This window comes from Canis lupus, chromosome 32 (genome assembly GCF_003254725.2).
Source record: "Canis lupus dingo isolate Sandy chromosome 32, ASM325472v2, whole genome shotgun sequence".
Taxonomy (NCBI): domain Eukaryota; kingdom Metazoa; phylum Chordata; class Mammalia; order Carnivora; family Canidae; genus Canis; species Canis lupus.
Window position 1 is genome coordinate 38,422,726 of NC_064274.1, and position 27,888 is coordinate 38,450,613.

Here is a 27,888-nt window from a genome sequence, read left to right on the forward strand (position 1 = left end):
TCTAAAAACTATGCTTTTGGAATTCCCTTCAGAGAATATGGAATAGCCACACTGGAAAATCCTTATCTTTGAAGGTCGTTTATTTATTTTTTTAATTAGTCTAAAGTCATGCAACGTCAAAGCTGTGAATTAAAGCAATGATTACAGTAGATTCCATCAACTGGGGTCAGAAATGAGGCCAATTTCCCCAAGAGAGCCAAATTTGGCATTAAAGGCAATTTAAAAAAAAAAAAGTTATAAAATGGTAGAAAACCAGTATAAATATTTTACTTTATAAATAAACACTACTGCATTTTTGCTTCTTCTTTTTTTGGGGGGGGGGCAAACATGCTCAAAGTTACATTAAGACACAGAGAAAATGTTGACTGAATATATTTTTTAAAATTGTTCTTAATATACCATATTGGAATGTATCTAAAAAGATAGAAAGGACACTGATATTGATGTATTAAAGAAGTGACAAAATTATTAACTTATAAAGTGGGGTTGTTCTACAAGCTAATGATCAAAATATGAATATAAATATTTGCATCCTCAGCAATTATTTTGTTAATAAATATTTGAATTATAAGACCAATTTATGAGGAAGAGGACTAAACAACAATCTAATCAAAGCAATAGAGTTTGACAAACTGGAATTAACAGGGCTTTCACAGCTTTGGAGGCATCATACTAGGAATTTAAAATCAACAGCAGCCCTGGATTCCATTTCATTGAAGGAGGTGGGAGTAATGTGTATGCTTCAAATTCACTTTAGGTGAAATCTGGCATCTCAAGGAATTTCCCAATCAATGCGCTCAGTGCAAAGGCAATATGCATAAAGATCTTTAACCCCTTTAGGTCCAGGAAACACCAAAGAAAAAATGGAGCAGTACTATTACTGTGATTATTTTTTCACTGTTCATGAGAACATGACAGTGTAAAACAAAACAAAATAAAGCCTTGGATATCCACTTCCTAAAATAAAGCAATTGGTACCAGACTTGCCTTCTTAGTGAAAACTGTAAGACTGGACCAAATGTATGAGACAACTAAATCACAAATCATGAAAAAGGGAAATACACAGGACAACCACTTTGGCTTTCTTCCTTGTGGCATTTTCCTGCTGGCAAGAAGGCAGGCGGTATCCAAGTGTAGCAAGGGTTCCAAATGGAACTGAAAGACTTCAGGGCTTCTAAAGTGGCTAAAATTTGCACAGCAAAGTACCTAATAAGAGAGCTATGCTGGGGGGACTTGGGGGAGAGATAAAAGGAAGACTGAATGGCTACTCACTTCACACATGTATAGGGCAAGACTCTTAAGAGAACCAGCTAAAAATTATGTTGAAGGTTGAAAGCAGAATGGAACACCAATTAGGGAAGAAATGTTTGGAGACACTGGAGTTCTAGCTCAGCCATTCCATCTCAAGCATTCAGTTGACACAAAAAAAGCCACTCCTTAGGAGTAAGGACCATACCCTAGATTTCAGGGGCATTCCCTAAGACCATATTCAAAACTAAAATATATCTACCCAATAATAACACCAAGCCGGACAGGACCAAAAAGATCTTTCAGTAATTGCACTGCCCTATTTAAAGAAAGATGGTATGATCCAAATGCCCTGCAAAGAAACATGTACAATGTCCAACATACAATCAAAAATCACATCATATGTGAAGAAAACAGGAAATTGAAAGGTCATTCAGATATTGAAGTTAACAGAGCAGGACTTTAAGGCAGCTATTATAAATGTACTTAAGGACTTAAAGACAAATGTGGTAATGAAGAGATGGGAAACTATAAAAAAAAAGATAATAAAATAAAATTTAAAAACTTATTTTAAAAAACCCAAATGGAAACTCTGGAGCTGAAAAGTACTGTGTCTAAAATGAAAAGTTCATTGACAGATTTAACAGCACATTAAAAACAATGAAGAAAAGACAGATCTTAAAAAGTTAGCAGAGCCTTGGTGTTTTCTGGGACAATATCAAGTGGTCTAACATACGCGTATATATAATTGAAGCCCCAGAGAGAAGAAAGAGAATAGAGTGGAAAAATACTTAAAGACATAGGCCAAAATTTCCCCAAAGTTAGTGAAAACCTTAAACTTACACATATAGTATGAAAATTATATATAGCAAGAAACATATAAGATGAAAATATGGAGCAGAGCTGACTTCTCATGAGAAAAACGAAGAACAAAAAGTGGAAAAGCTCTTAAAATGTTGAAAGAAAACTACTATTAACTGAGAATTGTCGATCCAATAAAATATCTTTCAACAACATAAGCAAAATAAAGGCATTTTCTGATAAACTAAAACTGAATTTGTCACCACCAGGCCTGTATCACAAGAAGTGCTAATGAAAATTGTTCAGCCTCAAGGAAAAGCTACCAGAATCTACACGAAGGAGTAAAGAGCTTGGAACTTGGCTTAAACATGTACACAAATACGTAAAGAACTAGGAAGCTTGGGTCTTCATTTTTGGAGAAGGAACAACCCGACAGACAAAGAAAAAGAAAAACAAAATGCACTTTGAGGTGTTAGATTGAAATTGGAGGTATCAGTAAGAATTCATTGTTTTTAATATAGGAAGCAGATAGATATAAAAACAAATAAAATATGGGCATATGTGTCTATTTATATCCTTCATTCCTAGCTCCTAGCTCTGTCTACTGACATACTGGTAGCAACAAACACATACCAGAAGCAATGAACACAACCCATACTCAGATTTTAGTTTCTAGCTTGATTACCATTCCCTCCAGTGAAAGGAACCACAGTTGCTTGGGAAAAAGAATGATAATAGGGCTAGGAGGAGGAAAGTATAAAACAGGCATGGAACATACTGATAAGCCAATTAGAACTTTCAGCCCAAGAAAATGAGAAAGCCCAGAGTGAAGACAACCTATCAAAAAGATACAGGAACCTGGCAAATCTGATATAATTTGAGAATCTGATAAACTTATTGCACAAAATAAAAATCCATGAGTCCACAGTGATATGAATAAATGAATGAATGAATACAAAAGGTAAACTCTTCTTTAAATGAGAATGCCAACTAAAAAATACAGAACATGTGATGGAGTTAGAAAATGTGGATGCTAAACCAGTAAATGTAGGTTCATAAAGAAAAGAATATTTAGGGCAGCCTGGGTAGCTCAGCGGTTTAGCGCTGCCTTCAGCCCAGGACGTGATCCTGGAGACCCGGAATCAAGTCCCGTGTCGGGCTCCCTGCATGGAGCCTGTTTCTCCCTTGGCCTGTGTCTCTGCCTCTCTCTCTCCTTGTGTCTCTCATGAATAAATAAATAAAATCTTAAAAAAAAAAAAAAAAGGAAAAGAATATTTACACAATATCAAAGTATCTTACCATAAGATATTTATTAATTATAATACAAAAACTGTAACCTTATAGTGGAGAAACCTAGTGAACACCACTAACCAAGTTTTTAAAATTAATATAATCAACACTAGGGTAAACTAATATCACATGTTTCCTGATAACATATGCTGAGAAGACTATTAGTATTTAATAAAATATATATTTCGTCTTTGTCCCAGGTTCCTGGCACAGGGCTCCTAAAACCCTTGTAATTCCCTGAGAAATAGGAAAGTCCTTTGATAGTCATAGCAAGCCCCGTTTAACCATACCTAACTTCATTCTAATAAGATGAGTCATAGGGAGAGTATCCCTGATAGCTTCCAGATGGGGACCAGAAAAACCAAATGACTTATTAGAGGGTTAGAACTTTGAGCCCCACCCCTGACCTCTAGAGAACAGAGAGGGGGCTGGAAATTGAATGTAGACATCAATGGATTTAATCAATCATGCCTACATAATGAAACCTTGATTTAAAAAAAACAAACAAACAAACAAACAAAAAACAGAACAATGCTGTCTGCAGGAGTGTCTGGGTTGATGAAGATATCTATGTGCTGGGATGGTGGTGCACACCCTGGAAAGGGCATGGAATTTCTGTGTCACCCACCTCCCATTCCTTGCTCCAATGCATCTCTTCCATTTAGGTGTTCCTGAATTGTAGCCATTATAATAAAACTGTAACTATATATAAATGCCTTCTTGAGTTCTATAAGTCATTCTAGCAAATTATTGAACCTGAGTGGGGAAATCACCTAATTTGTAGATAGACATAAATGTGAGTAGCCTGGGGACCCTGTTGGTGACTGGTATCTGAACTGGGAACTGGGGACAATCTAGTGGGACTATGGAGTCTGTACTACCTGGTAGCAGTAGAGTGTCAGAAGTTAGTTACTAGTGGTCGTTAGTGCTAACTACTAGTAGTTAGAATCAGGATTGAATTGGATTGTAGGACATCTAGCTGGTGAAGAAGTAAAGAACTGACTTGTTTGGAAAACCAGACAAGGTCTCAACATTGACATCGGTGGTATTTCTGCCCAAAATACCTTACTTGAATCTCCTCAAAAAGACTTTCTACAGAATAACTAGCCTGAACTCTCAAAATATACATCAAGAAAAATAAACACTAAAAAACGATTCCAGATTTAAAGGAGACTAAAGAGACATGACAAGCATATGCACTATATAATTTGGGATTAGATCCTTGATGAGAGGAAAAATATAACTATAAAGAACATTAATAGAACAATAGATTAAATTTGACTATGGCCTATTAGGAAGTAGCATTATATCATAAAATTTCCTGATTTTGAAAAATTATTATAATAGTATAAAAGAATATTTTTAGAAAATATTCTCTGAAATATCTAGTAAAAATGTTTCCAACTTATTAAGTGGTTCAGAAAAATAATATGCATAGGGGCGCCTGGGTGGCTCAGTTGGTTGAGTGACAGACTCTTGACTTTGGCTCTTTGAGATTGAGCCCAACATTGGGCTCCACACTCAGGGTGGAGCCTGCTGGAGATTCTCTCTCTTCTCCCTCTGACCCTGCCCCCTACTCGTGCTCTCTAAAATAAATAAATAAAATCTTAAAAAAAAAAAAGAGAGAAAAATAGTATGCATATATTGCTTACATGCATTGTATATAGATAAAGAAAATGATAGAGCAAATGGAGCAAAACATAAACAACTGGAGAATCTGGGGAAAGTGTATATGAAGTTTCTTATACCAGTCTTAAAACTTTTCCGTAAGTTTGAAATTACATAAAAATAAAAATAACAGAAAACAACACAGCAGTCTTACTGATATAGGGGCTAGTTTTCTTCCACAGAGTGGCATTTTTAAGATAATCCCAAAAGATTATTAGAACACTAAAAGACAGATATACCAAATCCCAAACTATGTTCCCTGGGGCAAATTAGATCATGGCAGATTAGCAGATTTATCAAAACTAAAACAATTTATCAAAATTAAAACAATTGTTACTTCTTTCTCCTAAAATTGACTTTGGAAATCATTTTATTCATCAGATTGAGAACTCATACTCTCATTTGAGAGAGCTCATATTTCTTTAAGAAAACATCTTGACAAAGTGAGATGTGCAAAGCGAGCTTATTTATCTAGACAAGGAATAGAAAAGTAGGAATGAAGTCACCAGGGTGGGAAGAATAGCAGTTACATGGTAAAGGTCACATGAGTACAATGAGACCCCCTCCCTAAAAACCTGCAAGTCTTCTCCTTAGAAACCATGGTACGACATGCAGTGCTTGTCCTATGGAAACAGAACAGTAGTCAAAGTTTTGCATTCCAGTTGACTTGGGAGGAAGAGGAGTGTTTTGACAATATAAATCCTTTGACAGGAAATCTTGGGGAATCTTAAGGCTTCTGTAGGACATGAAACTAACGTGTTCAAGGCAACCTGAGATGGTCAATTTTAAGTGTCAACTTGACTAAGCTAAAGAATGCCCAAATAGCTTGTAAAGCATTGTTTCTGGGTTTCTGGGTATGCATGTAAGGATGTCTCCCGAAGAGATTGGCATTTGAATCAATAAACTGAGCAAAGATCTTTACCAACGCAGGTTGGCATTATCCAAATCACTGAGGGCCTGAACAGAACGAAAAGGCAGAGGAAGGACAAATTCACTCTCTCTGGTTAAGCTGAAACATCTGTCTTCTGCTCACCTCCCTCCATTGAAGTTCCTGATTCTCAGGCTTTTGGACTCAGAGCTACACCAAATTCACACCACTGGCTACCCAATTCCCAGATCTTCAGACTCTGAATTATACCACCAGCTTTCCCGGCTGTCCAGCTTGCAGGCAGCAGGCAGATCACAGAACTACTATGCCTCCATTATTGAGCCAGCTAATTTCTGTAATAATCCTCTCCATATATATACTTATATATTCATATATATATATTTATATACTCACGTATACATTTCTCTAAGTAACCCTAGATACTGGATGGTATCCAGTTTTCATATTAAAGGAGAACACCAAACACATTTATACAGTTGTTCTGATTATGTGATAATATCTTATCATCAGGGACGCCCGGGCAGCTCAGCAGTTAAGTGTCTGCCTTCAATCCAGGGTGTGACTTGGGAGACCTGGGATCGAGTTCTGCATCGGGCTCCCTGTATGGAGCCTGCTTCTCCCTCTGCCTCTGCCTGTGTCTCTGCCTCTGTGTGTGTGTGTCTCATGAATAAACAAAATATTTTTAAAAATATATCTTGTCATCAATAAATGGGTGCCATATCCAAGAAAGTTACATGAATGATGAGCTGATGCAGGAGGAGATGATGGGTGATTGAACTTCTACATATAGGCAGCAAACACCCTGTCTTTGGTATTTGTGGTCTGATTGAGAATCACTGATTTAAGTTGTGGATTTTGTTTTGTACTTTCAATATAGGAATGTGCTATCTTATTAGTAATAAAAGAGTTGAATTCTCCAATTTATATCATTCTGTCACAAGGTTTTACAAAATGAATCAAGTGTTGATCACTTCTTATAATTGACTTATATGTAAGACTTTTTTTTTTTTTTATCTTCAATCTGAGCGTCATTATTTCTCATGGTCACCTCGTGGTCTTCCACTGCTACATTACAACTTGTCAAGGGTTCTGTGGTCAAATAGGCTTTATGAAATACTGCTATGGGGTGTCATTTATACAGATGCCAGTTTGAAGAGGTAGGACTCAGAAAACAGAACGCATTTTCCTGTTCTGGCTACTTTCACAAAAAACTCTGAGGCACTCTTGATTATTGGAATTATGGGTGGGGCTGAGTAATGAATTATCCATTAGCCAAGGGATTTCCACTGTCAACAGCAATGTAAACTGCATGCCACGGATCAACTCCACACCTTTGGAATGAAATTCCTGGGACACGATTCACTTCAGCAAGGGCCACTATAAACACCGATCAAGGGTGATAAGGGGAGTCAGCAATATGAAGAGGCCACAGGAAGAGAGGCTTCACACCGGATGCACTGCAATCAGGGACATGGGCCTCTTTCAGAAAGCAGTGCAAGAATTAGATCATTCATTACTGCGAAACGAAACTTATGCTGTCAAAACTTTGACAGTGGTAAGCATATTAACCAAAATGCATGTAAGTGAGGAAATTCTCAGAGCTGCAGCAGCTTAGAACCACACAACAAATGAAGGCATTCTCAGCAAAGCTGAAGCCTATTTACGGTCCTACTGTACTTGGGACTATAGTGCCCTTGAAAAGCGGAAACCCAGCTGTCACCTAAGACAGGAAGGGAATTCTGCAAATTTGGCAGCAACCCTTCAGCTGTGTCCTTAATACCCGTCTTGTAGTCTGCTACGGTGTGACGTTACTACAGGGCTTGCAGAAGACATGGAGATAGCTCCAGGAAGAATCAAAATGGAAGAAATGGATTGTACATCCTTGTACAGAATGGATTCTGAAAAATACCTCATGATTTCACTACCTGCACTATCAGATCTGTCCCCAAATCCCTGCCCTCAGTGTTCCTCACTAGTTACCATATTTATTCACCCAGCTTCAAACCCTCACTTATCCCTGACTTCTCCAACCCCCTCACTCCCATTTTAGCTGCCACCTCTGGCAGATTCCACTTCTTCACTGGAAATCCATTCCCTTCTTTTGCTCATTAAGGCCAGTGCCCTGGTTCAGGTCCTCACTTCCTCATACTATTGTTATTTATCCTCCTAGCTTCTAGTATTTTTCATTTTACGACCACTGTAAAGTTCATCCTGGTAAATCAGTCTGAATCATAACGACCTTAATCTAACCACCATAATCTAACCACCTTCAATTATTCCTCATGGCTCTGGACCGCAGACATATCCTTCAGCCTGGCATCCAAGAATCCAGTAATTTCCGGGCTCTGTCCCCATAACACCTCAATGTCTACACTATTACCCACACATGTCCATTCAAGCACCACATGGTGGGTTCTTTCAACTTCTCTTTACATCTGGATCTCACCTTGCACACAAACAATCTATTCAAATCCTAACTATTTTCCAGGGTCCATATCAAGCATTCCTTCCTCAAAGAAACATTTCTCTGCTCCCCAAGTAATGTCATCTCCTACATCCCTGAACCTACCACATTTTTCTATTATAAGCATATCTATTATGATATGCTTTCTATGCTTCTTATCTATCTTATCTTCTATATAATTTTCACTTAAGACTTGACTATGTGCCAGGCCTTGTATTAAGCATCAGGAATACAGGGGTGAATAAGACAGCAATGACCCCTCAAATCACACAGAGGAGTTGCAAGCCAGGATCACCACAGAGCACTGAGAGCGTACCATAGAGAAGGTCGCTAGGCCAACTGTTCTATCAAGGTGTTAGAAAATACCTGATAAACAAAGTGTCATTCAATTCACATGCTCTGTTTAAAAACCATAATTCTATTAATAAAAAAGATCATTTTAAATGGGAAATTTGAAGAATCATATAGTATAATCTTTAAGTCCATAATTAAAGACCCATATACAATTGCAGCAAAAGTGGAAGAATGTCCAATATCCCTGCTTAAATATTTTACAGCAACAATTACAATTTTTTGAAGACATATATTTTTTGTCTAATAAAATAAATCAAAGAAAGGATGAAAAGAAAGAAAATCAGATCTTGGTGTCAATGGGGCTTCAAATGAATGTAAAAAGACTACTGGTTTGGTTTTTTGACAGTTTTTGGATCAAGTGTTTTAGAATCTCACTAATATCCCCAGAATTTCATGTGGATATAACATAGATAAGGATATGTATACTCGGGAGGAAAAAAAAGAAGAGAATACAACCATGAGATGAACTATGTTAAATTATCATAAGGAGAAAAACAAGACAGGGACACCGGGGTGGCTCAGCGGTTGGGCATCTACCTTCGTCTCCGGGAGTGACTCCAGAGTTTCAGGATCGAGTCCCGCATCGGGCTTCCCATGAGGAGACTGCCCCTCCCTCTGCCTTTGTCTCTGCCTCTCTCTGTGTCTCTCATGAATAAATGAATAAAATCTTTTAAAAAATTTTAAAAAGGACAAGATTTCTCTATGGCCCATATCCTTGACTCAACCACCAGTAAAGAAACTCTGGCATTTAAAAGCGGGGAAAGTTCCAGGGTGCCTGGGTTGCTCAGTTAAGTGTCAGACTCTTGGTCGGGGCTCAGGTCATGATGTCGAGGTCATGGGATCGAGCCCTGAGTGGGGCTCCGTGCTCAGCACAGAATCGGCTTGAGATTCTTGCCCCTTCCCTCTCCTTCTTCCTGTTCTCTCTCTCTCCTAAATAAATAAGTAAATAAAATAAAATAAAATTTCTTAATGAATAAATAAAAGATGGAAAAGTTCTTCCCCCCAAAACAAAACAAAACAAAAAAAAGTTCTTCCCATACATACCAGTTTTAACTAAGTATGCAAATTACTACCTTTCAGTGATCCTATTACATCTCAGTTTGAAACATCGCCCACGATTCACATCAAGTGTCCAACGTTCCACCCCGTTTCTCTCCTCACCCCACTCACCCGTCTCAGTGATCCCTATTTACCTCATAAGCATCTTTGATGTTCAAGGGCTCACCAAGTGCTGCCACATGTCCCACAATGCCTTTGTTCCATTCTAAGCGGATACAGTTATTTGAAGCTTCTTCCAGTGTTGAACCTTCTGCAACATCAAACAGGCGGCTGATAAGAAACTTGTCATTGGAGCTGTCCTCACAGACAAGAAACAGGGAATAGCGATCAGCGGAGATAAGTCCATGAATATGCAAGAAAATTTTATGACATAAGGCTGTGACATCCAAATGACTAGAAATATCTTTCACTAATTCCAAGAGTCTCGAGCACTGGTCCCCTTCATCATTATCAAACCTTGGGGGGGTTAGAGGCATCTGTTCCTTCTTTTCTGAGTCAGCGAGGAAGCTCACAGTACCCTCAGAATCTTTGACGACAATGGGTCTAAGAGGCCGGTCAAATTCAGAGGCAGAGATTTTCCTGGTTGGTGTGCCAGGCGCACTGCTGTCTGCACGGGAACTCTGCTGCGAGGAGCAAGAGCAAGATTCTGCGTGGCCTCTGATGCCTTCTTTACACACAGGGATGGTGTGGACTCTCTCAGCGAACCAGGCATTGACCATTTCTCTGCAGAACAGAATGAAGACATACTAAATAGTTAAGAAAGAAAGGTGCTATCTCTCTCTGAAAGCTGCTAACAATTCTCTCACAGCAAACTGCTTAGACAATAATTCATTTTTTCACGGAAATTAAAAACAAGATGGTTTATTTCAGACAATTATATTTTGGAAAACTGTAAAGAACAATTGCTTCAATTAACATTATAATAAAGTCTGATGCCTATAAACATATTTTCAGATATCTGATTTACAATGCATAAAGCATCAAGTCTGCTTCTTTGAAAAGCAGTTTGCATAAAAGACACTAAATTTGACCACAGTCTTAAGAAAACATAAATATAAAAATTAACTCACTGTTTAAAACACACAACTTGTTTTGAACTTAAATATTTGAAAATTTAAAACAAATATTCATCAAATTTGGTTAGCTAATATGCTAAATGTTAGATAATTTTATCTATATTACTAATATACAGATTAGTTTTAGAAAAGGGAAAATATAAACAATTTGATCTGGTATATTGAAAGATTATAGATTCTGTAAATAGTATACTAATAATGCTTGTTCAATAATGGTACAAATGATCTCTTCTAGATCATCTACTCCTGGTATAAAGGAAGAAAATTAAAAAGTAAGCAATAGCTAATTTTAAAAATTTAGTCCAAGCAAATTTAAATTATTTAAATTATGTGAAAGAGATCCATTGAGTTGAAGGCTTCACGGTGCATGATTTTTTTCAAACAAACATCAGATTATACACATCAAAATGACTGTTCAATTCAAATGATTCCATTTGGAAAAATGTTTCATATCAATGGATAGTGCGTTACTTCAAACATTTTTGGAGCTCTTCTTTTGAAACTAACTTCAACGAAAATTCATAAGGTAAAAAGAGGATATTAGTTTTCTCCAAAAGTTAGATCTTCTTCTTCACTAAGCCCTTCTCTCAAACACATAAAACCAAAACCAAAACCAAAAAAAAAAAAAAAAGTAAACACAAAAAATCCTAGAGTAACAGCTAACTTAGTAACTCTTATGCATAAAATTTGACTTTTCCCAAAATTCAAATTTACCTCCAAAAGACAGAAACTTGCTAACACTAACAATGTTTAAAAGAATCTGCCCATGATAAAAGCAATGCAATCCCCACTCTATAAGGACATATTGATTATTTTCACTAAAAGGCCAGGACAAAAAGAGTTGGACTATGCACTATTTTCTTTCTTTTTTTCTTTTTTTTTTTTTTTTTTTTTTTTTTTGAGACTATGCACTATTTTCGAGAGTATTTATATATAGGCATTCTTCAATCTTTTTGTCGGTAGTAAAAATTGTTACCACCTTGATGGAGGGTAAACAGGCAACATCTAACCATCTTTTAAATGCATTTATCCTTTGTTCCAGAAGTTTTACACATGTGGCAAAAGAAGTACCAGCATATTTCCTGTAGCACTATTTGTTATAGCAAAGATAGTAAGCTACCTATACCACATCTGGAAGGCTGGTTAAATACATAATGACACATTTATACAATGGAATACAAGGCAGACATTGAAAAATAGTTATTTCACTTAATAAATTTCCATAACTTATTAAATCTCCATAATTTATTAAGTGAAAAAAGAAGAATACAGAGGGAAAAAAGAAGAGGCTGCTTTATTTCTGAATCTTTACTAAGTTTTCCATTTTTGAGATATTCTCTTGATCATTTTATTTTGAAGAACAATGTATTATTTGGTAAATATCTATTATTCTGAAATAGTACCAGTCTAGAATGGAATGGGTAAAAAAAATAATAACACAGATATTATCAGGATGACCACAGAATTTCAAGTGCTGGATACAGATATAAAAGCCTTTCAAAAAAAAAAAAAAAAGGCCTTTCAAAGACCCCTTTAAGGAGAAACACTTCCATAACCACCCCCCCCCCGCCAAATTGCAGTAGTGGTGCCAAAGACACTGATGTCAAAAATGCCTGTGAAGCTGTCAAAAATGCATAGGAGGGCAGCCCAGGTGGCTCAGTGGTTTAACACTGCCTTCAGCCCAGAACGTGTCCTGGAGACCCGAGATCAAGTCCCACATTGGGCTTCCCAGCAGGGAGCCTGCTTCTCCCTCTGCCTGTGTCTCTGCTTCTCATTCTCTCATAAACTTAAAAAAAAAAAAAAAAAGAAAGAAAGAAAGAAAAGAAAAAATGTACAGGAAGTTTCTGAATAAAATTGTTTTGTAAGATGTAGACAGAAAAAAAAGCACTATATCTAAATTAATATATTTTATGTGATTTAAAGATATGTAGATGTAGCTTAAATTGCTAAATCAATATAAAAATGGGCATTTGAATTATTTCAGCTACCAACCTAAAATTTAGTCAAATGATTTCTTATCTTCTTATTGGAAAATGCTGATCAACTTTTTTTTAAATCAAAACACCTACTTGACAAGCCCACGTAGATATCTAAACAGACAACTTAAAATGGCAAAAACAGAATTCCTTTTTTTTTTTAAAAAAGCAGAATTCCTAATGATACTCAGATTACTACAATCTCACTGCCTGCCAGTTTTCCTTATATTAATAAAAGCATTATCATCTCCCTAGTTACTCAAATCAACATCTAGGAATAATTCTAAATTTGTTTCCTTCAAATCTCACATCCAAGCCAAGCCCCATCTATGTGACTCCCCAAAGCTTGTATCCCAATCTGGTCATTTCTATCTCTTACGTTACATCCTGGTCTAAGTCCACTATGGCTATAGCCTCCTCACTGGTCTCTCTGTATTATACTTGCCCCCTTTCAATCCATTATCTCCATAGCAGCCTGAGGAATCTTTAAACAAAGTATATCTTAACATCATAATTATGCTACTTGGTGTCTCAGTGACTAAAGAATAAAACTCAAACTCTTTCAATCCCCTACCATTGTTCCACTTGCCCAGGCTGGCCTCCCTGGTGCTCCTCAAGCACACCAAGCTCTAACTGTCCTCAGTCTGGAATGTTCTCCCCTCACCTTCATCTGGCTGATCACAGCTTCTGCATCTCTACCCAGACAGGTCTTCCCTGATCGTGCCGCCTAAAGTGGCCTTTGACACATGATGGTCTCACTTCACAGCACCTAAATTCTTATTAGTTGATCTGTTGTTTTATTGTCTGTCTCCTCCAACCAGATGTAAATTTCATCAGCGCTGCCGGTCTGCCCTGTTCCCGTGCTGAGAAAATGCCTGTCTCATAGTGTGTCTACAACAAATAATTTTTGAGTGAAGTGAATGGATCAATAAATAAGGCTCCTAAATGAACTACAACAAAAGGGACAGCAGTCTTTGATTATCTGAACGCTGGTATATCTGTTGCATAAAATCAGCACTGCGGTTTAACTATAAATATTTATCACCTCTTGGATGTAAGCCTCATAACTAACTATGTTTAATTTATCCTCATATAACCTGCAGGGCCTACTATATGTCTTAAATGGAGCCAGGACTTAAAAATTCTGTTATATGGTTTTCATTACTATATTTGTCTCACAACTGTTTTGTTTTGAATTATTTTCTTGGAGGGATGAACTCAGTGTTAAATTATACAGGAAAGCGGATCTAGTATATTCGCTCATTCAATCAACAATTTTTATTCACCACCACTCATGAGGGAAGGGATTTCTCATGACCACATTATTGATTATCTGAGTCCCTGTAGTTATATGCTTACGTAGGAAAACATACCTTATCACTTAGAAACACTCACATAGGAACCAACCCACAAATTAAATCAAATCATTTCTTACACCTCTCTCTCCTTAGACATTCCTTGCAAGTTTTCCAGTATATGACCTATGTGACTATAAGAAGTGGGCCTTTCCTTTTAAAATAATCTAGCCTCCTCTGATAATTTTTAAATACTTCAATTTCTGTATACAAATAACCTGCAAATCAAAATTAAAATGCTTATGTAGGATACAGAATTTCTAGAGGTAAGTCAAAGGTAATGTTGGAGAACCATCACAATACATTACAATTGTTTGCAATTACATTACAATATTACACAAAGCCACTGACAATTTAGGGCCACGCCCAATTAAAGACAGCTTACAAATCAAGAAAGAATCAACAAAGATAATGACATAATAGATACTTGAAAAGAGAATTTTATTTAAATAATTATACTCAAGATTAAGAAGCGTCCTTGAAAAAACAGATGAAATCTTCAGATACTAATTTGAAAATTATTTTTTGAAAAAAAAAAACAAAAAAAGAAACAACAGAAGTCTCTATAATCCTGCTGTAAAAGTCAAACACGAAGGGGACGCCTGGGTGGCTCAGTGGTTGAGCATCTGCCTTTGGCTTGGGGCATGATCCCAAGGTCCTGGGATCAAGTCCTGCATTAGGCTCCCCACAGGGAAGCTGCTTCTCGCTCTGCCTATATCTCTGCCAGTTTCTCTATGTTTCTCAAGAATAAAGAAAAATAAAATCTTTAAAAAAAAAAGTCAAACATGAAGAAGTAAAGTTAATTGGTTATGGAATCATTTTTGTCAAAACCGTTTATTCTAACAGTGAGCATGGAATTTTCATTATAATCTAAATTGTATTAAATCTAGGATAAGATTAAATTACTTTCATATTCTGTGGTTCCATTTTCATGATAAAGTTCCAATCAAAACCTTTCCACTCATTTTTTTCATTTTAATTGCATTTATGTTTAAATATCTTTATTTTTTATAGAAGGAATTATTCTCATAAGGTAAAGATCTGATGTGTCAGGCACTATGCTGGGGACCAGAGATATAGTAATGAGCACCTCCAGGCATACTATTCAGTGATCACTCTTCCAAAATTGAGGTTTATGTTGTGTTCAGGAGTTAATTTATATTTTGGATTTTGCCATCACGTGAAGTAAATGTAAATGCATATAAATGAATAAAGATGGAAAAGATGACTATGAACAGATATAGGGGTAAAAAGTACCTGATGGGATTCAAGAAACCTAGATGATACTTCTGACTGGCCAAATCACTTCTGTGGCCTAGGATAGGATCTCTCTTTTCATTTCTCTTCCTTGATTTTGTGGGATTTTTGAAAAGTACTCACATGAATGATACTGAAAAAAAGGGGGACACCATTTTATTTAAACCTGGTAAGGCAGGCATTAACAACCCTGCTTTCTAAATTATGAAGCTAAATTAAATGGCTGAGCCAAAGACATTCTATTTGGTAGCAAAATCAGGAATCAAATCTAGGTCTCCTTTTTCAAGTCCTACGGCCTGTAAGAATATAAACAATTCCAGAACATCAATGCTTACCACAAAGGAGGTGCTCTGTAACTTCTAGCTACATTCAAAAGAGCCAAACTCAAATTCAACCATACAAGGCATAGAGAGAATAAGATAACTTACAATAACACATTCTCTAACTTAATTTTTTGCACTCAGATCATAAAATGATGGCACATTAAACCACAGAGGTAAAAATGGTCTCAAAGGACTCAGAGAATAAAGAGTCTTAAGGACAGTGTCCTGAAAACATTCTGACTGAATCCCATGTCTGTTTCTCTGAAACCAGGTCATGTTTTAGAAATCTAAAACAATGCACTGAAAAAAATGTATAATGAATGTGTTCAAGAGAAGAGTCATTCTCCATGTTGCTCGATTTAGCAAATAAAAATACAGAACACCCAGTTAAAATTGAATTTCAGATAAACAATGAATAATTTTTTAGTGTAAGTGGTATCTGAAATTCAAATTTAACTGAGTATCCTGTATTTCCTCTGACTATGCCAGTCATTCTATATTATTTTTCTCCAACTGAAATTGTTGTCAGATACACAACAAAGAAAAGGTAGCTTCTATACAGCATACTAATGAGTTCCAGGCTATCAAATCACTTACACTAATTTTGTCATCAAAAGAGCACAAAGGACACTACTGCACTGTGATCCTGTGTATAATAACCGAACTTTTCAAAAGCTTATAGATTAATAATTTGTAGTATAAAATTCCTCTTTAAACCAAGTTCTTTCATTTTACTCTCAAAACTACACCATATATTTAATACAGGAAAAAACAAATTATAATGGACTCATAAAAGAGAGACTGAATAACCACTAAAAATTCTTGGGACTACAAAGCATCAAGAGGCTAAATTTTAGGGAATCCTAAATTCTAATCTCATCTAAGCATTTGCTACTAATGAGTTGTATGTCCAGTAGCAAACAATTTTCTTCCTCTGAGTTTCAACTTCCTCTTCCATGTAACAGGGTTAAACCACCTGTTCTGACCTCTTGACGAGGGCCAAAGTGCTATCTTCAGCAGGATATAAAGTCAAGAATACCAAACAGGCCATCAGAAGGTAATTCTAGTTCCAGCTATATGACTACATAGATGTGAGGCTAAGCCATTTAGCCTCAACTAAGTCTTTCAGTTGTCAACATGGGCAGCTGTCTTAACAGGCCACAAAGACCCGCCCATAAAGGCTTACTTTATCAACAGGCAGCAGGTGACCATTAGGTCAGTCAACTCAATGTCTTTTTGCCCCTCCACTCCTTTTGTTTTTTTAAGATTTTATTTATTTATTCATGAGAGACACAGAGAGAGAGGTAGAAACATAGGGAGAGGGATAAGTATGATGAGGGACTCGATCCCAGGACCCCAGGATCATGACCTGAGCCAAAGGCAGATGCTCAACCAGAGCCACCCAGGCGCCCCCACCTCCTCTTTTTTTATTTTATTTTTTTTTCACCTCCTCTTTTTTTAAATGGGAGAAGGACCTCCCTACTCCTCCACTCACCATGCAGGGTTGATATAGGAGTTAACTTAGAAAATGCTTGCAGAGACATTTCAAAATCTCCTCTATGTATTTAAGATTTTGCGATCACCTGTACCCTCACCTCTCATTCCAGTGGAGATGCAGGGCTGGGGTAAGGAACAGTGGCTATTCATTTCCTCATGAGGTTCTAAGAATCAGAGAAAGGATGAGGGGAAAGAGGTGTTCCTGGTGTACAATCCCACAGCCCGAGGGGGCTAACAGCATCTGGAAATAGGCTGGCTACAGGTATCCTGACGACTCCAAGTCCTTGGCCAAGGCAGACACTGTAGGATGCCATTCTTTATAGGATCCTATGAAGTTCCCCCTCCTCCAGAAAAATAAAAGTCATATCATAACTCTATACAAGTCGCATCCTAATCATCTGAGCAAAAAGAAGGAAAAAGACACAAGTTCTGCAAGGTATTTTTGCCCTGTGTCACAAGCACTAATAACTTAGGGACTCTACTTTCGGGCACAAGCATGTCCTTGCTAAGTGCCCTGCAAACCTGGGAGGGATCAAAAGCAGGGCGGCCCTCTTGAAGTCTTTGAGTTGATTTCACTTTGTAAGGCTGTTAATGAAAGCTAACAGGCCCTAGACACTTGAAATAAAGCCATGGCCAAGGGGAATGCAGTGAAAGTTGGTGCCAAGAATTTATAGTCGATGATAAGATCCTAATGTTTAACAGCCCATTCAAATCATTCCCTCTCTTCTTACCCAAATGCATCTCATTATCCTCCAGTCACTTGTACCTTCCTTATTTTATGACACAAAGAATTTCTTACCTCATAAATGAGTTGTATTACACACCTTTTTAAAATGGGTAAATTAAATTTAGTTTTGTGTTTGTTTTTAACTTTTACAATATGTCTTAAAATAACTAGAGAAACCCTGAAGGGTACCAAAATCATTGTTGGGAGTTATTCCTCTCAGGTAACGCAATGTGATCACCATCTGTAGTTTCAAACTTGTTCATACCTTATATGCTGCTCCGGCTCCCAAAGGGATCCTTTCCCACACTGAGCAAAGAGCCCCAAGGATTGATATTAAGTAAATAATAAGAAATAAAGCCAAATGGCAGGTGTCAAAAACTTGACATGAATTGTCATAAACGTGACCTGAATTTTGAATTTCAAATCTTTTCAAATAGTGGATCCAATCAGAAGTTTATTACCTTGATATTCTACTTTAGGGAAGACTCTTCCAGCCCAAACTACGCAAGAGATGGCAATTTGATATAAAAATCAGTGTCATAAATCTATGTTTATGTTTAATGTTTAACATATTTTGATTTCACTGAAGTTCTTTTTAACACTACCAGCACTGCACCCTTCAAAATGGTGTTACAAAGTAGGTGGAGCGCCCTACTTTTTAAAAGACTTGTATTTATTTATGAGAGACCGAGAGAGAGAGAGAGAGAGAGAGAGAGAGAGAGAGAGAGAGAGAGAGAGAGGAGTGGGAGAGACAGAGAGAGAGAGAGGGAGAAGCAGGCCCCATGCGGGGAGCCCGAGGCGGGACTGGATCCCTCCTCTCCAAGATCAGGCCCTGGGCCAAAGGCGGCGCTAAACCGCTGAGCCTCTTGGGCTGGCCCGCCCTACAAATTAAATGAGTTCATGCACTCAAAAAGCCAGGAAACCAGGTTTCTAGCAGCTGCTGCAGGAAAAGGCTGAGCTGGATATTTCTAGTTGGACATTTTGCATCTTTAGTCACAGAGGGATGACCAAATTCATTCATTCGTGATAAAAAAGATCAAAAAAATTGGGGGTAGGGCAAGGCTTAGAAGGTGAATTATCATTGCTTTTTACAATAGTTGTAACAGTTTATTTCCTTAAAACTATAAACATGGGTGAACCCTATGTACTTATATGTTTAAGTAGCTGAAAAGTGTATCATTCTTAAAATGATAGAGTCAACTAACTTAATGACTTAATTTAATGGTTCAAATCTAGTTGTACCCTTTGATGGATATTTAAATAGGTTTAAGTTTGTATCTTCATCTTCTTCTTAAACCATTATAAGTTGATCAGTAATCCTCACTGAAAAAAAAATGAAAGGTAACTGTAAAGCATGTACTCTGTTAAGAATCAAAACTTTTCCACCTTTTGCAATTCCTCATTTTCACTCAAGATTATTAGAAACATATTACAGAAAGAAAATTACAATTTATAGTTTGTGTTCTAGAAATTTTCCACTAATCTAGACATCTCACAGTTTCCTCCAAATGCCTTCTAACTAAAAATATTAAGTAGGAAATACACAACTTACTGACAGGACAGAGGGATGTAAACTGTTACATAGGATTTCAAATATGGTCAGCAACACACACACACACACACACACACACACACACACACAGATAACTGGGTCCATAAGGACTTCATGTAACAATAAATTTACTTTCTACAAAAGCTGAAGTGCTCACTCATCTTATAAAATGAATCTTGGAAAAGACGGGAATGCTTTAAAATATGTATTTAATATTCCAGATACCTTGAAAGGGAAAATGATTAAAATGCTTTGTCTAGGTTTTATAGAATTATTTCTTGGCATCTAAGAAACTAAGGAAAAAAGAAGAAAAATTTACAAGGCAAAGTAAAATTGTGATATAAACACGGTAACTCTCATAAGTTAAAAATACCATTAGATGAAACCTAATTGTAGAGCAACTGGTTTAATGTGTTTTGTACTCTTGTCTAAAACAATGTTATCAAAGGATAAAAATTCTTTGAAAATATACTGTACTTCAGGTATTTGTGTTCTAATACTAAAAATATAATTGTGATGGCCTAGTACCTAAATACTCAGCCATTCTATTTTAAAATGTCATTTGAGAGTTTCCACCTTTTATACTCTAAAATTATATACGGAAATTAAACCCACTTGGGCAAAGTCTCTAGGCACATCATTTATTAACGTGGATGCACATAAATGGCCCTAGGAGAAACCTGCCTCTCTTCCTGAGTTAAGAGTCCATATGATATTAAATCTATGAGCTTTTGCTTTGCTTCCTTTAACACTGACACTAAATTTAGGTAGATCTTGGTGGATAAGGACCCTAGGTGGGGCAGACTTAAGCTTCAACCCCAGAGCTACTTCTTTCCAAGAGTGGAACCTTAGGGACATTAGATTCCAAGACTGGAATCTCCATATAATGAATGGAGATAATGACATAAACCCTCCTAGGATTCTTAAGAAAATAAAAGGAGAGGCACCCAGGTGGCTCTGTCTGTTAAGCAGCTGACTCTTGATTTCAGCTCAGGGATGGAGCCTCCAGTCAGGCTCCAAGCTCAGGGGGGAGTCTGCTGGAGAATTTTCTTTCCCTCTCCCTCTGCTCCCTCCCCATGCTCCTGGACTCTCTCTCTCAATCTCTAAAATAAATAAATAAATCATTTTTAAAAATTAAAGAAAATAATGCATATAAAATGACAGCATAGAGACTGAACAAAGTCTATGCCTAATACAGTCTTTAATACATGATAGCTATTATTTTTCAGTTAATCAAACATTATTAAATGGAGTATACCTTCAAAAGTGATTTCTTGTAAAAATAAAAATTATTCAAGAGGCTTGTACAGAACAACTAGATGTTGGCCACTGCTGCTGCTTAAGCTCCTGGTTTAAAAGCACTAATATCTCTACAGAAACACTTAGAGGAAAAAAATGGTCTTTTCAATGCTTGTATTCTCTCAAATTAGAACTGAAAAATCATTAAGACTCCCTAGACTAATAACTACACTATATATGATGTAATTTTCTGAATAATATATAAAAATAAAGAGCTGAATATTTAGTTGAGAAAAATAAATGTAAGAACATATCTTGTTTTTCCATTACTACCTAAAAATTAATTTTTTTGCAAAAATAAGTTATAGATTTGGGGGGGCCTTATTTTTCAAAATATCAAAGATAAAACTCACAACAAATGTGAGAAAATACATAACTATCTATAATGAAAACCATTGCAATATTTCACAATAATCATAATTCTAAATTGCAGAATGGTTTTTAGTACTAGACAACATAATACTTTAACACTCTGATACAGATTTGGAAACTAAAGTTGGTCTGTTTTAGCTCTTACCCCAGGGGCTCAACTGAGGAAATTCTCTAAGTATGCTGCAGCTTGGGCCTCCAGGAGGGCTATGCACCAGGTTTTTGAGCAGTAATATTTGGGGATATTCGCAGGATGCTTCAGACAAGTAGAGTAAAAAGTTGCAGGCCCTGAGTAATCCACAAAACACAACATATTCCCAAGTTTTAAGATTACTATTAAAGCGTCATTCCTTGTTCTTTCTCTCCAGTGCTTTTTTCCATAAGTCATGTGAATTAATCACTTTAAAACCAAATTACAAAAAGTATACTAATTTCCTGTCTGGAAAGGATGGTTAAAAACTTACACGGAAATCTGCTAAGATGATCTGCAGGAAAAACACAAAAATAATTCACATAAAATAAATATAACATTAGATATTTTTCCTGCTCTTAGATCCTAATTTTATAGTTTGAGTTACACTGTTTGAATGATTTGACCTGCATCCACTACTCATATATTTGGAAAGTAGTTAAAGAAGGAAACTATTGAATCTGAGAATCTGATACTCTGCTCTCCTTGTGAGAATCAAGAATGCTTAGAGCTGGGGCACCTGGTTGGCTCAGTCGGTTAAGCATCTGCCTCTGGCTCAAGTCATGATCTCAGGGTCCTGAGATAGAGCAAGGAACCATGGGCATCGGGCTCCCTGCTCAGGGGAGAGTCAGCTTCTCCCTCCTCCTTCTGCAGTTCCCCCTGCTTGTATGTTTTTGTTTGCATGCACTCTCTCTCTCTCTCTCAAATAAACTTAAAAAAAGAAGAATGCTTAGAGCTGAGATTTTTAAGCTCACTAATGAATGTCTCTGCTTTGATTCTCTACCCCCTCTCACTTTAAAGCTGAGGGTTATTAATTTGGGCCAATCCCAAAGTTGGGGACAACACTGGGAGGTCTGGGCTCTCATTCCACTTCCTTTTCCAGTACCTCACAGAATCCACAAATGGTTCTGTTCAAATCATTAATTAATATTCATGTAAAAAATAAGGACTCTTAAAATCTAAAATCACCATTCATTTGTTCTAATTCCCACTTACCAGAATAAAGGAATAACTATCAGTCTGTGATTATATTTAAGGTGCTGATGATTCTCAAGATAAGAGTAAACTACTGAAATTCACTCTAAGAGAGAGAAGAAAATGTGTTATTTCCTTTAAATTTCTTAAGAACCCTACAAAGTAAATGCTATCCCCATTTTACAGAGAAGGCAAATGAAGCACCTAAGGTCATACCCTTTGAAAGAGATAGCTCCAGGGTTTGAAGCTAAGATTTGTCCTATCTGGGGCCCTTACGCAGTATTAATCAGTAGAAATCAATATGAAAGATTTCAGAACAGTGGCTTCTAACCAAGATGTACCTAATGTATGCCCTTGGGGGCATTTGGAAACGTGGGTCAGTATGATGGGGGTGCTCTGGCAATTAGTGTCTGGGGCCTTGGGATGTTAAATATCCTGCAATGTGTTGTACAGTCTCTCACAACAACATAAAAAAGCCAACATCGAATGCCAATAGCATCCGTCACCTTTTCTTTTTGAGAGGGAGAGAGAGAGAGAAGCTGGGGAGGGAATAAAGGGAGACAGAGAATCTTAAGCAGGGTCCATGCCCAGGATGGAGTCCAAGGTGGGGCTTGATCTCACAACCCTGAGGTCATGACCAGAGCCAAAATTAAGAGCTGGACACTTAACCAACTGGACCACCCAGGTACCCCCACAGCATCCCCTTTGAGGAGTACTGGTTTAGATAAAGAAAAGATGACTACACTATAATAGGCTATTAAATGAAGCTGGGGAGATTTGGAGCACCTCCAAGTGATATCCTCAAATAACCTCTACTCCGATGTTAGTGATTAGTTCTCTTGGATCTGGCATGGAAAGGACATGAACGCTCTGCCTAAACTTATTTAGTATTTCCAAGTTTTCTCCAGCTATGAAAACATCTGAGAAGCTAACTGGGTCCCAATACAAATAAAATGCAGAACTGCTTCATATGGTTTTACATTCACATTTGACTGAGAGTTGAAAGAGACATGTTCTGTAAATTTCCATGCACTCACAATCACGTGTGAAAAATATTCCTTAAAGGAAAACCTACTTATCTCTGAAAGAAAACATAGTCACTGAAGTCTATGCTGTAAATATGTAAACTGATTTGTTTTCCAGCTGAGATATGGGAAAGACTGCGCTGGACTGGCACTTTCCAATTGGAGGGACCCCAAACAAGTGTGTTTTGGAGATCTGTAATTTTTCTATGAAAATGTCTTAAATTTTGTGTTTTCACACTGATGATAATTAAAAGAAAAAAGAGAAGAAGAAGAAGAAGAAGAAGAAGAAGAAGAAGAAGAAGAAGAAGAAGAAGAAGAAGGAGGAGGAGGAGGAGGAGAGGGAGGAGGAAGAGGCGGAGGAGGAGGAGGAGGAGGAGGAGAAAGAAGTATACTTTAAAATACTGGGATGACCACCTTGGAATCAAGCACTGTCCTGCAATTTTGGCAGTCAGGTTTATATTTGTGTTCACAACCACACTGCAGCTTAGTGGTTCCAGGACAAAGAGAAAATTTAAAAAGAGACCAATTTGATATGCAAATATGCTTTCAAACCAAGGAAAACCCAAAAGTTGGTATGCCGTGCTATTGGAATAAAAGCTTCCTGACTGAGCAGACCCAGGGGAAGAAGTCAATCATCATTAAGGCAACTGCAGCAAAGGTGAGCTGACCTCACCAGACCCTTTACTGGGCAGTCAGGGCCATATTCACTCTAAAAAGGTGATTTAATAAATACTGTCAACTTGTATCTGGCTGGAGTTGTACCATTTTAGTTCATAATTAACTCATAAATTTATTTTGGTATTACAATTGGAAAAATGCTGTAATTATGGCAGCATTATACCAGCTCTTAAGAATTCCACATTTAACTAATATTAAATAAAAGGAAGCCCGGCACTAGATGGTAGGTATCTGGAACTTCTTGGTGTGTCTACATCGCTTTCTTTTAGGAAATTCCCTCTCCCCCAAAGGCATTTCACATTGTGGCTTACCCACCCCTTGGATAAACCTATTCTTCTGGACACAGTGATTGGTCCAGAGCTGGCACATGACCCAAGCAGGGCCAGAGTAATTTTGAGAGGACTGACACAAATAACAAGGTTTTTCTCTAGTATCAGAATTTTAAGACCCACAGAAAGCTGCACCGAGAAAGCTTCTAGCCTATAAAGAAAACATACAGAATAAAGCCAACACAGCATAAGGCCAAAAAATGGAAGGGTAGATGGATGAAGGAAAGAAAGAAGGAAGAAGAGATGAATGGATGGACTGAAGGAAGGACAAACAGATTAAACAGACATACAGACAAACAGAATCTTGACAATATTTGATCAACTCAATTTCATAACCTAACCAATCTCCAGGCACTGAATTATGTAAGTCAATTTTATATGCATCCAAGTAGGGTTTATGTTACTTATGACCAAACACTTTCTAACTAATATACTAGAGATGAATAAGACTGTCTTTAGCAGGGGAACACTACTTAAGTCTGAGAAACACCGGATTACATGATCCTCTCTAACTCTAAAGTGCAAAAATTCTGTGTGTGTGTGTGTTTTAACTATTTCATCAGATTAAAAGATCAGGATCTTTTCTTATACCTCAGTATACGTACAGAGAGTAGAAATAATGGTGGCTAATTTTTATAGTTATCACTAGAGATATGATACTAGAAGAGGATCTTTTCTCTCCCAAGTTTAGATTTAATAAAATTATTCAGAAAAGGTAATTTGCAAAAGGTTGACTTTACAATTCAGAATCAGAGGAAAAGTCTTGAGGAAAACAGAAGCTACCAATGGCACATAACACTTTAAAAAGCATGTTCAGTACAAACTACAAACCAGAGAAATAAATAGATATCCTTAAGAGCTTCTTAAAAGGTTTTTAGAATACTTATCAAAATGACTCCTAAGAACTCAATACTCAGTTTGCTTTACCTGCTTTAAACATTTGCTTGGCAGTAAGCGTAAATTTCTACCAGTTAGAGAAAATGAATAAAGCACTTACATAGTAAAAAAATAAATAAATAATTCAAATTAAGTGGGAATACCAAGTCGGCAAATAAGATTACAGAGCTAAATATCAAATGAATGACTCCTATATTGGAAAGCCTTCCTTCAATTTTTATTCCTAGGTATGTAGCTCACAGGCGCTTTTTACTCAGAACCTGATAAAACAGATATCACCACGACCACATCAATCAGCTGTAAACACTGGTCAACTGAATCCGCATCTGTCCAGCTAAACTAATTTCATAGGAAGTCCTGCAAAGTCAGTAACTAGACTGCATCCTAAATTCAAAATTAGTCGTTTTGAACCCTCCACGATCAATCAACTCAGTGATTTATTTAATTGCCCTGTGGTCCTTATGAAAGACTTTCCCGCTAGGAAGAGGCTGTCATCCTACAATCAGCTCTGAGAACAAAGAACACATGTAATTCGACATAACAGTTACAGGTTTCATAAATTATTAGGTTGAAAAATGTTTGGGGGATAAACTAATAAACACCAAACAGTTCTGTGTAGCCTTTTCAACTACAGAAGAAATCTTTCTTGAGCATTATTAAAATGCACTAGGAAGTTCAAGCAAAGTCCTAAGTTAATTTGTGTTTCAAACCTTAGGAAACGTTCTCTGTATTCAGATAAGGATGAAGGTACAAACTCTACCTTTAAAACTTAAAAACCAGTTTCGGATATTTTAAATATTTAGGTGGAATTACTAAAAAGAAAATTTTGTTGCACAACATATTCAAATAGCTAAAAACTGCACATCTTGAGGTGAGTACTAAAGAACAGCTTAAAGCTGGCTATATGAACGCTGTTACAAAAGGACCTTACAAAAAGAAAAGGTCATTACCGCATCAGAATTACCACCATAAAATTATTATAAATAAGACTGAAGTCAGACTGAGTCAATAACCACAGAGTTTTATTATCTTCAACACTAGTGACAACTTAATAAAATATGCCTAACAAATCATTTATCTGAAAATTGGAATTATATTCCTATATAATCACAGAAACAGTATTTTTTAAAAGTGGATGGCAATATTTATTTGATATCTATCATCTGATTTTAATAGAACTGTCTTGCAAATAAGAATATTACAGCTTTTAGAGATGAGAAAAAATATGAGAGAAACAAAGAGAGAAAAAAAGAAAAGAAGCGAAAAAAATCCCAAACACAGGACCGGGAATGCCAACTAATTCAGCACAGTTTTGCAGTGTCAAATAAAAAGTCTATCGCTGAAAGCTACATGGAAGTGTAAAACTTCTGTTTCTGGACTTTGATCCAAGCGGTCATAAAAACTTGTCCTCACTTAGTAACTCCTATTTCCATTAAATGCCAAATATTCTCAAGCTTTTGCCTAGTACAAAACAAAGCAATAAAAAGTCAATCACGATACTCCTACAATACCAAATGATCTAAAACATCACCCTCTGTGGCAGAAAAGATTAGTAAATAATGAAAAGTAACATTATTTTAATATGTCAAGAACAGCTGTTAAAGTGGCACTGGCACCGGAAGCCTTCATTTGCAAATGCATGAAGATTAGAGCCCTTAATTAACATAATATTTCAGGCGGGTAGAACAGGGAGGGTGGGATTTTCCATACGTTGTAGTTTACAAGTCTCAAAATAATTTTTCTGCCTATAGATTATGTTATGAATTCTTCAATTGACACTCAAATTCACATAAAGAGGCTGCGATTCCTAAAAAGCATCTATGCCCCAAGCTTGTAGCCTTTAACCAGCTGCTTAGCTCTGTGTTTGAAGATAAGTTATAACAATGTAATATAGCAGCAGAACTCCTTTCAAGATCAACCAATTTTCACAGGTATTTAAATGAGAATTTAGGAATGCCAGAAACCTTCATCCTGTTCAGGGACTACTTCTGAGTACAGATCATTCAGTCTGGGGAGAGGATAAAAAAGCACGCATGAATGTCAAATGACAACAATTAAATCAAATAAGGTAGAAATATTCCATCAACATGCCTGTTTACAGGCACAGATGCCCAATCTAAGTGAATCCAAATTTATTTTAAATTTTAAAAATGTTAAAAAAAAATTAAAAATGTTAAATGTTTCTACAGAACGATCTGCTTCACGGGGTCCTGAATCACAGACTCATTTTACACTTAGAGTGTAACAAAAGGGAAAAAAGCAAAGTAATGTGAGCCTCTAGTTTAAAAAAAAAAAAAAAATCCTAGCTCTAAAGTCAAAATGTCTGCAATAAGTTTTTACCACAACCATATGAATCACACTGGGTTTAGAAATTTGGAATTTTTAGAATCAACTACTGTCTAATCTCTCTTAAATCTCCAGTTAATGCCACCAAATATAAGCCCGAACCAGAACCCCTGACTACACACAAGCTCTCAGATTATAATCTTTAAACTGACAGCTTTCAGCGCTTTATAACTCTTAAAATGAATGGCTTGTACTCCTCTTTAAATATTTTACACTTTCATTTTCTGACTTTTACTCACCATGA

The 27,888-nt window shown here is 36.7% G+C and overlaps 1 protein-coding gene across 5 annotated transcripts in view; it reads right to left on the reverse strand.

Annotated features, from left to right (window-relative positions):
• The window catches only part of PDE5A (phosphodiesterase 5A), a 134,064-nt gene that overhangs the window by 103,653 nt on the left and 2,523 nt on the right, over nt 1–27,888 (reverse strand). For all 5 annotated transcript variants that reach the window (XM_025466020.3, XM_025466019.3, XM_025466015.3 and 2 more), the window contains exon 2: nt 9,908–10,496. In XM_025466020.3, the coding sequence (XP_025321805.1) occupies nt 9,908–10,496 (589 nt within the window). The remainder of the gene's footprint in view (nt 1–9,907; nt 10,497–27,888) is intronic.